The sequence below is a fragment of the Buteo buteo genome, chromosome 2 (assembly GCF_964188355.1).
Source record: "Buteo buteo chromosome 2, bButBut1.hap1.1, whole genome shotgun sequence".
Classification (NCBI taxonomy): domain Eukaryota; kingdom Metazoa; phylum Chordata; class Aves; order Accipitriformes; family Accipitridae; genus Buteo; species Buteo buteo.
In genome coordinates, this window is record NC_134172.1 from 66771591 (window position 1) to 66783849 (window position 12259).

The 12259-nt window shown below is 44.7% G+C and overlaps 1 protein-coding gene across 6 annotated transcripts in view; it reads right to left on the bottom strand.

Moving 5' to 3' along the window:
• ARHGAP40 (Rho GTPase activating protein 40) overlaps nucleotides 1–12259 on the bottom strand; it is a 43900-nt gene that overhangs the window by 18057 nt on the left and 13584 nt on the right. For 3 of the 6 annotated variants that reach the window (XM_075059183.1, XM_075059190.1, XM_075059211.1), the window contains one exon: nucleotides 1888–2090. In XM_075059183.1, the coding sequence (XP_074915284.1) occupies nucleotides 1888–2068 (181 nt within the window). In that variant the 5' untranslated portion in view covers nucleotides 2069–2090. Of the gene's footprint in view, nucleotides 1–1887; nucleotides 2091–7424; nucleotides 7448–11367; nucleotides 11666–12259 lie in introns of those variants that run through there. The other 3 variants (XM_075059175.1, XM_075059165.1, XM_075059201.1) reach the window with 2 other exon arrangements.

Below are 12259 nucleotides of genomic sequence, written 5' to 3' on the forward strand. Positions count from 1 at the left end.
TCAGGGAAAAGCTACTTTCTGCCCCTTTCAACTGTTGGCGAGGCCACAAGCATCATCAGCACCTTTCTGCTGACCCAGTTCTTCTACAAAGTTACACGCTGGCCTCCCACTAACACCAGGTCGCAAGCGGCTTCCCATTACGCCACCATTACACAGGGCTCGCGCAGGAGACCAGCGTTCTCCAATTGGGTCAGCATTTTTGCAACGCCTTATCTACACGTAGCCTCCACGCTGTCCCCGTACTGTGATTACCATCAGCTATTTGTCAGGTTGAGCCACACTGTCCACACAGAGCTGTTAGCTGCTGCCCAGGCGCAAATTCTCAGGCTTTATGCAAAGAGCGATGGTGCCTTTGGCTTCATTGCCACCTCGTGGTGCTCCAACCATAAATTGCAAAGGGCATGAAAGCCAAGAGGCACCAGTCAAATCTTGCATCCACACTATCTGAAGCTCCCCCTCGCCACTAATGCTTCCAGCATGATGCTTATTTGACTAAGGTCCTTTGCAGGAGGCACCTGGGGGCTGAGCGTGCTGCACCTCCTTCCCCAGCCTGCCAGGAAGGCTTCACTACCCAGAGCATTATTTCAAGTCTGTCTGGTTTCAATGGCCAATTAAGCAGTCAGCTCTTGCCTGCTAGATTAATATACAGCATTAAAAGACACTTTTCCTTGTGTCCCTGCTTACACACAGTAATCAAATTGCCTCTAGCATATCATTCTTTTGGATATCCCAGACAGCCTTTCATCTCATGGCATGGCCTCTTTTCCAGAGTCTCCTTCCTGGCGCACTCATTTTCTGAGTCACTCTTGCATCTCTTCCAGTTCTAAAAACCAAACTTACATCCTTTATGTAGGGACACTAACATCAGACCTTACTGTTTACTGTGTCTTGCCTACTACGGCAGATACGGATGATGATCTTTCCACTCCACTCTCCAGAGCCCCTCCATGGACCCAGGATAGCTATTTACCCTTCCCAAGCACGGCGACACACTGGGACTTTCACTCAAACATTTCCCCATTACACACATGGATCCTTCTCAATATCAGGCTGGCACAACAGCTGCAGGCTGTACAGGCTGCAAACCCCACCATTCAAGAGGATGTACAGCCAGCTAAATCACATTCTTCAAAATGGGCCCAGGAAATGTGTGATCCCAATCTGCAGGATCGTTGGCTGCTTATCACAGTTTATCATCCCTCCAACAGCCCAGGATATTGTACCTCCCACGCCAAAAGGCAATCGGTCCAGGTTCCAGTTATTCCAAAATACTGGATAACATCAGTGCTACAGAAATCCCATTAGAAACACCCCATGCACATGAAGCAGTCTTCAAAAGAAAGAAAGGCGGGGGGGGGGGGGGGGAAGGAGGTATATAAGAAAAACCTTGTGTGGATGGACTCAAGTCATTCTGGATGTTTATTATGGTTTCTTGAATAGTGAATCAGAGGGAGAAAAGCCTGCCTTCCACAAAAGCAGCTTTCATAAAAGCCACTGTGATGAACTCAGAACCACGTACACAAACAAGCCTTCCAAAACACCGTCAGCTATCACAGCGTGTTTACTGTACAGCCACCTGCACGGGGAGTGAGAGCCCCCACACTTAGTGGGGGGCTGTCTGAAAAAATTTGAAGCCTTGAATGTACTCCTGACTGACCTTTAGAGTCAGCTTTGTTTCAGAAGCTGAAACCAGGCCAGGCCAGCACTCCACTTCTGCAGGGTATTATCCATCACCCAATGAAAAAAAAAAGAAAAAAAAGTATCTTTGATTTGACCGGTAATATTCTAACCGTATTGCAACATGCTTCTAAATCATTCAGGTTCATAAGCAAATTTTTTAAGACATTCATCTTCCTCCCCTCGCTCCCAACATTTTTGGCAACCTACCCTCTTGTGTTTTGACATCTGCAAGGCTGCATTCCTCTTGTTCGGCTTCAGCGCTCTGTTTAATGTTCTCTACTTCCAGCCAAAAACTGTCCATTGACAAGTTGTCCAAAGACTCTACCCTGGAATTCGTGCCCTCTGACACCGGGGATGTCAAAGGACTCTTCAGAGGAAGCTTGCTCATTTTGCAAGGGCAATTTCTGGTACTGGGAGAGGAAGAGATAAGGAGAGAGAGATTAAACTACACATTCAAACATGGCATGCACAATACATCGGTCTTCATTGATTAATGACTGCAGTAAAAGCCAAACAGAGGTTAAGTGCTAGACTTCCTTTGGCTCGTGTTTAGCAATAACGGACAAGGTTGGGATCAAACCCCCCGGAGTAGGGGAAAACCTGCTGTCCAAACATGTGAGAGGACACAGCGTGACACAGGTTTTCTGATGCTGTCCTTCCAGTGACCTCCGAGACACCACCTACCACTCCCGCACTTGCTTCCAAGACTCCCCTGCAAACTTGCACAGATACCCTCGACATTCACAGATGACCAAGACGTTTCAAGTGTGGTGCACGTGTGCTTTGATTATCCGGCGTGCACAGCAAGTCCGACGACTCCCAGCCACAGCAGACTGAACCCAGTAGGCTTGTCCTCCATATGCAAAAACTGGCACAGCTCTGTCTCCTGCACTTCAGCTCGTGCAATAAACAACTCGGATGTCTGAGCCACTCTTTTCCTGCCTAGACCAGGCTTTTCCTCTGCGAAACAGCACAAGTGTCCTGGGAAACCCAAACATACAGAATTTTCTTACCACCCTGTTGATTAATTCATGGGTGGCCAAAGTCCCAGACTGGCCTCGTTCAGCTTTCAACCTCTCTGCAGAAAGTGGTGAGGTTCTCATGAGTTCATAAAATAATACCTCACCTAAAATGAATTTTAATTCACTTCAAAGAGTTGCAAGCTGTTTAAACCCTGCTGTATATCTTTTTCAAAGACTTAAAAAAAAGGGATAAGTGGAACCTACTTGTGAAAACACCTCAGTGGTTCGACTTGGGAATACAAAATTAAAGAGACTGCACACTATGCTAACTCTGGATGGTTTGAAACACACCTGTGAACAGCTACCACCACCAAAACCAGATTGCAATTGCTTTCTAGTCTCACAACAAGAAAAACACAGATCAAGTCTTGTGCCTTGAAAACCATGACAACAAAACAACCACCAAACGCAATTTAGCCTCCCAGCTCCGGAAGGACTTAGAAAGTTATAGATGGCAAAATATCTGGAAAGTTTTAGTTCCTTTCATTCCAGAAAGCCATTATTAGCAGTTCTGGCATTAACTTGCTTCTGTTGTAAGAAACATTTCAAGTCATAAATTTGAAGATCTACCAACCAAGAGCCCTATGTTGTAGGATATTCTGCACTTCTATTTACACATGTGCATGCATATTATGCTCATACCTTTTTCTAACATGCACATAGGCAGCCCTTCTTCTCTAAAGGTCAGAACTCAAGCAATAACCATCATTCTGGGAACATCTGGAGCCAACGACAGCATTGAGAACAAGAATAAGAAGGTTTTTGTTTGTTTATTTTACAGGAACACAGAAGTGAAAGATTGGAAAGAGCTATTACGCCATCCAGCCCACCTCTGACAAAGGCTTGTTTAGTACCCATCCCTGCCTTTCCCACTCCCCTTTCCTACTCCTGGATACCCAAATAGCAGGCCTTCAGTTGAGATGCCACTTTATAGTCTCGTAGAGTACTTAAATAGTCAATCTAAGATTAAAAAAATGTCTTTTTTTTACCTTCATAGTTCACGGCCATTTCTCTCAGTTCTACTACAGCTACCATCCCAAATCATTATTTCCCCTTCCAACTTTTTATTTGTATCTTTACCCATTAGGAATTAAAAATTTAGATCACATCCCTCACATTAACTCTTCATCTTTAGTACTCCTCTCCGTTTTCTCACATTTGCTGACAGCCATCTTGTAAGAGGATGAGATTTAAACAAAGCCACCTTGCTAACATCAAAAAGACTGTGTAATACCTTACCATGATATCTCGCTAGAATTCTATTACAAGCCAGTTAATAGAAATCATCACTTGCAACATGAAGGTAACTAGAAGGAGGATTTTAGATTATCTTGAGTGGCTTGGGTTTGGCGGTATGAGTGCCAGAAACACTGGCAGCTGAACTTGCACTACAGAGCAGTTCTCCCAATGCACAACGCTGCACAAGTACTACACAGGCTGAGGAACCATCTCACAGGCTCCCCTAACTGCTCTGCTGAAGGCACTCAGCAGGCACACAACCACTCTTCTTGCCCTAAGTTACTGCCCCATACTACCATGGGATCCAGGTTATACAGATCAAAGCAGCTCAAAGCAGAGCCAGCTCATCTAACATTCCAGAAATCTCCATGGATTCACAACGAAACAGAATTTAGGTTTTCAGATCCAGCAGAACCTACCCTAGACCCAAGCAGCAGCTTGCACCCAGTACACATGCTCTGGGGCCAGCCTGTGTCACATGTAACTATGACAGTCCCTTCTCCACACCTGCCACAGGAAAACCTGCAAAATTTTAAGCCAGTGTAAATACAGTCTTCAGCTCTTTCAAAAGGGTGACTCTTGACTTGGATGTTCTGCATGGCGTACCCAGATACCAGATCCTGAATGCAAGTTTTAGTCTGGGAGATACTACGACCAAGTGGAGTAATACTCATCTACGGCATTAGGACATATTCCTGGTGCACATCTGAGAAGGGTCACAACATCCTTACAGTCCAGGTTTCAGGCTATAGCCTTGCCAGCAGCTGGTTTTGGTCTACCAGCACCTTCAGCCCATATCAAAACAACAAAATTCTGGTGCAAGGATACAGTTTTGCCAGACAACAGCGAACTGCTGTACCCCTATCCCATTCTGACTCATGCTTCTATATCACCCGCAGTTATTTTGCTTCCTTCCACAGCTGGAAATACAGATGACCTAGTAGTGCTTGCACCGAAAAGCACCACCACCAGTCACACTATATGCCTACTCTAGGAGAGCCGTACTTGAACAACATGTGCGTCAAACAGCCCGAAAGCCATCCTAACTTTTTATCTCAACAGCCCCATGGACTGATGCACTACACTCTGTTTCCCCAAGGTTCAGGATGCTAATGTCACATAGCAGCTCTACACAGCAGCAGCAGGATCCAAGGCCCAGCTCTAGAAGTCCTAAACTAGCGCTGCTGTTCCTGTCTCACAGGATAACACCAAAGCAGAGTCAGGCCTGTAAATTTAGAAAATGCTTTATTTTCTGGTCTAAATATTTCTTTTCTTGAACACAGTGCACAGTGCTTTACAAATCCAACTACCCAGGTGGAAGGTTAATTTTAGATTCAGTGCACCTAAAAGGTTGTTCTTCCTCATTGCATTCCCAAGTCAATGGAGGGCAATCTGTGACGTACATATAAACATAGCAACAGTTTAGATTGAAAGTGTAGATTCTTGGCTTGAAATGTTAATTGCTCAGTTGCAACTGGGCAAAGAGTAGGCGGAATAATCAAGTTCACTCGGTTGCACTATTAACCTATCAAAAAGCTTAAGATTATAAAGTTTTAAAAATTAACCCAACAAAAAGCAAACCGGCAGAAAGCTCTAGTTCAGGACAACCTGGCTCTGTGGAAAGACTGATCATCCTCATGCAACCTTCTCCTCTTGTTAAGAGCAGAGCCAGTTTTAATGGGGCTTGAGATTCATTCAGCTGACTTGCCTAACACCTTCAGTCTAACCCTGACTTAACAGTATTAATAACACAGAAATTAGACTGGCACGGACCTTATACAGTTCATTTTCTTATTATTTCTTCTACAAACCCCTTCCGTGTAGCACTGGTAGCCCTTAGCAAGATCTGGGTGCCTGCCTAGTGCTGACCCTGAGTGATGGTGGCTCACCGATCCTGGGCTAGAATATGCAGTCTCAGAGTAGGTTTTGATCTCTTCCTAGATACTGTCAACACAGGGCAAATATATTGCAAACACTCATGCAACTCTTGGCCCTCTTGAATATCAAAATAAAATAAACACCGTTGCTATGCTTTTGTTCATTCCAGGCTTGAATCATTCCCATCAGAGAGCGTCTCAAAGGATCTGTAGCTGCCTAGACTACTTCACTGCTTGCTTAACGTCCTTCCCTCATTGAAATACCTCTCTAGCAGATGAATAAAGAAGTTCCTTCTCAAACATTTCAAACAGAACAGGAGGTGACAAGTGTAAGCCAAGAAAATGGAATTCCTTTAATACTGTTTCCAGAAAAAATAAGATGAGAAAAAGGCAACAAGAACAGAAGAATTAAGTTATACGAGGCAGTCCTTCCACACAACAAACACGTAGCTTTTAAAGACATTTCTGGAGCAAGCACAAAGGCACATATGAAACAAAGAAACAGATGGAAGGAGTCCGAATTAACCTCAAGGGCAAGTTAGGAGCAGCACACCAAGTCACAGCATCATAGCAATTCAGACCACTACAATGAAACACAAGTTCTCTTGAAAGAAAAAAAAAAAGTGAGAAATTATTCTATCAACTGTTTGCAGTATTTTGACAGATAAAGACACTAAGTTAGAGAACAAAAATACGTTAGCATCACAGCACACATACATCTTACCGGTGTTCAATTTACTTCAAGGTCAAGAGCAACTGATGGCTACAAAAGCACAAGATTAAAAGAAACAAACAGACAAAAAAAAAAGTCCATGCAGGAAAAAGTCCCTCTTCATGTTGCTTCTAAGTTCCTACCATAAGCAAGCAGTTTAGACCCAAATGAAGAACTGCACAGTTAATTCTGAAGAGAAAGAACCACCTTAAGACCAGCCCACCACAATAAATACCATAATAGGTTTTCTTGTTTAAAATCATGTAGTAGGAAAAAGACATCCAGAAACAACAGATAGGAGTATTTGAAAAACTAGAGAAAATCCTGAAGCAGTAAGTCACATACCTATAGCTATACCTATGTAAAATATGTATATATTTTGCTTACTGAAAGTATTGGAAGTTTAAACCTCAATGTTTCAAAGATATCAATGCTAATATAAGAACAGGTCCCTGTATGGAAGAAGGCAATCTACTTATTATCAAAATCGTAGATGAAACGTGCATAATCAGCTATTTCATTCTGACACGCAGAATTACACAAAACACTATTCGCAACACAGATAACAAATTTATCCAGAAGATGCCTTGTGGACAAAAGCTCCACAACTTTTCTACCAAAGGTCTAAATCAAAAGAAAGCTCTACTGTAAATCTTTAAAGCATGGCTTTGCTACCCTTACAATCTCCCAAATTTTGTACACTAAGTACAACCACCACAGACTACCAATTCCTCCTTTCTCCCCATAACAAGCAACAAAAAACCACAACTGAAGTTTACTCTTAGGAGAAAATGAAAAGCACATGGCTGGTTCATATTCCTTGGATCAGACCATAAAAAAAGCATAGACTGACTAATTATCAAATTACTGTGGCAGCAATGAACAGCAACTTACCTGATATACTCTTACCATGCTTTACTTTCTCTAGCTTAACTAAACCAAAGCAGCTGAAGAGCCAGAATTAAAGCAATCTTAGAAGCAGGCTGCCACTGCTGACATACATCTCTGTATATCTCTAACCATAGGGGATTTGCTTATATACCTAGTAGTTTCGCTGAGAGCATCCCCATGAGAAGTTACAGTGCCTTTAGCCCAGGCTATTTTATGTAGCACTGCTGCCAACCGCCACTTATGTTCGCATTAATGCATTTTATCGAGGACTTTGCACCCATGGGACGGCACACTTGAAGGTCTGTCTGTATAGCACCAGCAAGAATAGCTAAGATGTCACTACTACAATTTGCTAATAAAATTACAGCTTGTTTTCAGTAACATAGCAATCAGTTCATCAAGATCTTCCATTATGCAAGCAGCTCGGGGAGCAGCGTCATTTAAGGTTGTTTTGAAGAAGCCTGTTCTGCAAGTGATAAAGAGGACATGCCAGATAGCTCTGCATGCGCGGAGTAATTCGTACAAGCTCCAGCTTTCCCCCACTCCAACAACAACAAGGCACTCCCCAGCTCCTGTCCTGGCATTCCTAGTGACACCAGAAAGACAAACCAGCGATCCTTTGCCCAGTGCTATGTGGAGTAAAAGACCTGAATCCTGATGCTTGTATGTAACACGCTGCTTTAGCTTAGCACCTCCATCGCTTTCTGTGCTGGACCCAAACTCCAGAAGTTACCTCCACCACAGCACTGGGAGTTTTAAATAAAGCATAGGTTATAACTTGCCTGACAATAAGTGTTTCTATCAAAGTACTTAAGGGCAAAGACACCCCATCTCAACATCTGTGTCTCGGGCCTTCAGCTGGAATAGATTTGTCTCCACTCTCTCTTAATTATTAAGAGTCTAATAAGCAAGCTAAGGAATAGCAAAAGTTGCCTGTAATTACAGATCCGCCTGGAGGTGTCTCAGACCAAAACTCAGAGCAGAACAAACACCGGATTGATAAGCCCATGCAGATACAGCCAAATTAAAAATATTCAAAGCCATGTTTAGTTTAGTCTATTAGCTGGGTGTCTGTCCCATCATGCTAGAGTTTGTTTTGGCCTCAGAAGACATAAGCCATGCTCTCTGTATGTGTTTTATTGTTCCACTGTAAGGTCACTGCAGACGAGCCCGTTGTTCACTTTCCCTGCGTTAGCACGGTAAGCCAAACAGGAAAGGGCTTTCATTGACACGGAAATCCGGCTGCGAGAAAGGGGTACCTGGCCAAAACAAAGCTTTAGGAGTACTGCGATCTTCAATGGAATTGTGAATTCATAAGCCTGATCTACCTGCTGATTCTATGAGAATCGTTAATTAAAAGGTGGCATTCTCATCCCTACTTCCATCTTCACACGCTCCACTGAATCCACGTTCATCTAAACACACAAGCAGCTTTGTCTGTCCAGCAGCCACAAAGATCCAGTCTGCCATTCAAGTTCCACCTATCAGCACGACAGCATGATGCCAAAACCCACAGACCAGTTAGCACGGGGCTGCAAAACCCACAGACCAGTTAGCACGGGGCTGCAGGCAGGAGCTTCCCCACACTTGTTCTTACCCACTACCCCCTCGCCAGTATGGAAGCTGCCCCGGGCTCCCTCCGGCTGCCACGAGGCTGAGCGTGTGCACGGGATTCCCACGCGGCGGCTGGCACGGACCGACTGCCGGTAGTGACTTGGCTGTCACAGCCCTGTAGCACACACTGCCAGGGATTTTGCCGAGGCCAGAATGAGTCAATACGTCCCAGTTACTAAACGCGTCCTCAAAACACGCTACCGCTACGTCAGACGAGACGCCCTTACTTTATTTCCATCACTGCTGTGACTTCAGGTGAGGTGTTGAAGCTCTGTACACCTCAGCTGCCCAGCTTCGGGACAAAGGGGGTGAGGGACCACAGGGCTTTCAGAGGAAAGACTGCTAGTGTTTGAATCCTTTAAAAAAGGGCTGTGAATTTATTTTTTGTGTGATCGCTCATTAATGCAAAGGCTTTTTAGAAAAGCATAGACTCACACACACTGAATATTTGTCCTAAAAGTTCTTTAATGTTGAACTTAGAGTAAATCGGGATGACAGAACTCATTCTCATTTCTTCTTCTAGCCCATTCTACCAGCTGTACCCACACCACAGCAGAGAATGAGTAATTATAAGTTGTTGCTCAGATGTATGGGAACAGGCAAGAGACTTTGAAGAGGTCACAGGAGTAACCTGCTGACAAGCACAAAGTAAGGAGAGGTTGAGAGATGTGCTGGAATTCATCTATGCTTCACGCGTGAGAGGTTTAGGGATGCAGGAAGACAGGAAGGACAGTCATAAGCTTGCTTGGATTTCTCAGGTAGGAGTTACTGCACGTGAGACAAAGTGCTTGGCTATTACACTGCCCTGACAGCCTCCCCTCAGTTGAGATTTATAACTAATTCTATAACTAATAACAGAAGTGCTGCCCGTGAGCCCAGGGCCACCGACCCCAGCCGCGAGCCACCTCGGGTACCACAAGCTGTACAACACCGAGAGGAGAAGCACGAGGGAGGGAAAGCTGGCTCAAAAGCTGGCTCAGCAATGGCTCTTTCCCAGCGGTGCTTTGGAGGCACAGCACCACGACTGCCGGGCAAGGTGGTAGGTGTCTTAATGGGAACCCAAGGAGCATGCCACAGTCACTGCTGCAAAAATAAACAGTCATTAAAGTCAATTAATTAGAAGACCAGGTTGGCTGGCGTATCATTGCCTTATTATATAGGCATGTTTTAGGTCAATCCTAGCAGAGAGGCTTAGTTGTACATATACATATAAGATGTATTTCACCAGCTGGCGAGGCCTGAATGAACAGATGCGAATTACCACTTGCTAAGAGTTAAAAGTTTTGGTCAAAGTTAGTGACCAAATTTGGTGTTCCTGCTGGAGCATCTCTTCAGACCTGACCACAGAGGTGTTCTGGCACCAGTACAGACACTGAAACTCAACTAACTTGTTTGGCAAAACCCATAAGTTGTTACTGAATATTTTGATTTTTATCAAAGAAAGCCTGCAGTACTCAAGGTGTTAGTCTAGTTCTCTTACACATGGGTAATTTTAAAGTAATTTACCACATCATTCCTGCGTCAGTCCCCCTAAGATGACTATTAATTTTTTATTTTTTTATTTTTATTTTTTTTTTACATCTCAAATTTTGCCTCCTTTCTTGCTTCTACACACAAGGTCAAAGCCGACTAGGAAAAATGAGAAGTCAGACAGAAACATGAAAATGCGAGCTATCGTTAGAAATAAAATCACTGTGAGTCCATTCACACAAAACCAACAGGTTTTAATTAGTGCAGCAGGGAAACGTTCTGAAACTTGATGCAACTTCTAAGCTGATGTAAATACACATTAGATGAAGTCTTAAGTCATTTAATGTCCGGTAAGCACACAAACAGTACGGTCTTTGTCAAGCAAAGCAGTTAAATTTTCAGTTCTGTCCTTTAGTACGTGTGCTTTGCATGATATTTATAAATAAGCAGTTCTTACCTTCATACAGTTCTACAAATCACTGAACAGCCCTCAAACCCCACATGCTGCCAGGGCAGCATTACCACTGAACCACAAGGAAGCACATAGTCTGCATTTTAGCCCCGCCAGGCACGCACGCACCCCCAGGTCCCATTTCCACAGCTTGCTGCACGCATCCCAATTATAGGGTTAATAAAAAAAAATAATAAGAAAAAAGGGTTTTTTTTCACAGGTTTCATTTCAGGATCAAGGCAGTCAAAACACAGTTTTAAAGAGCATATTACAGCCTGCTCACCTCTAGAAATTTACCTTGTTTCCAACCTACCCTCCCCCAAGTATTGCCTTGCCTTTACGCCCTGCCTTCGGGAGGAAGGAGAGCAGTGATCACCCCGTACCGCTGCACCCCACGACCACGCTCCCTACCTGCCGAGGTGGGCACAGCTGGCTGGCTCCAACACCACCCGGGGCCTGGGGATCCCACTTCTGGCCACCCTGGAGCCACACGTGCCACCCTTGTCCATGGCCAGATGGGGAGGAGAGAGGTGGTCAGTCCATCCGTGCCCCTCCACTGTCGAGCCGAGGAGCGGCTGCCGAACCTCGTGACTGATAACAAATCGCTGCTCCTCGTCACCCGCGAGGTGCCGATCGGGTGGCCGTGGGCATCCTCTCCTCCCTCCCCGCATCCACCCACCGGGGCGGACCGAGCAGAAGCGACGGTAAATCCACTTGCGTCTTCAAGGCAGCAGTGCCCAAGGCTGAGCCACCCACGCCTGGGACGCGGGCTGAAGGACACAGCCCACGGGCAGCATCCGGCGCTCAGAGTAAGCAGAAAAGAGCAAGGAGTTATTTCCAAGCCCGGGCTGAAGCTGAGACTTGCTAAACATTAACTCAAGCCCCAGCCGTGTGAAAAAGTAACTCCCAAAAGCAGGGTTAGGAAGGAGGAGTCAAACAGCGTATTCGCTCTTCAAAATTGTACTTCTCTGAAGTAAGAGAACATCAAGAAAAGCACAGAATATCTCCCTGGGGACTCAGGAGGAGCAGCAAAACACCCAAGCGCTTATTAAAAAAGCAAATTCAGCGTTTCCTGCCCTAGCTGAGCAGTGAGTAAATCCCAGCTGGATGTAAGACACTGGTGTTGAAAGAGCAGCATAAACCTGAAACACCCACAGAGAATATTTTGCAAGATCCAGATCCTTCTTTAAAATCTCATCAACAAGAAACACACAAGCAAGCAAAGGGTTAAAGCAGATTCCCCAGAGCCATCCCAAACAGGTTTTGTCCTTTCCTTCTTATTCTCTCCACCAAACCTCCTTCC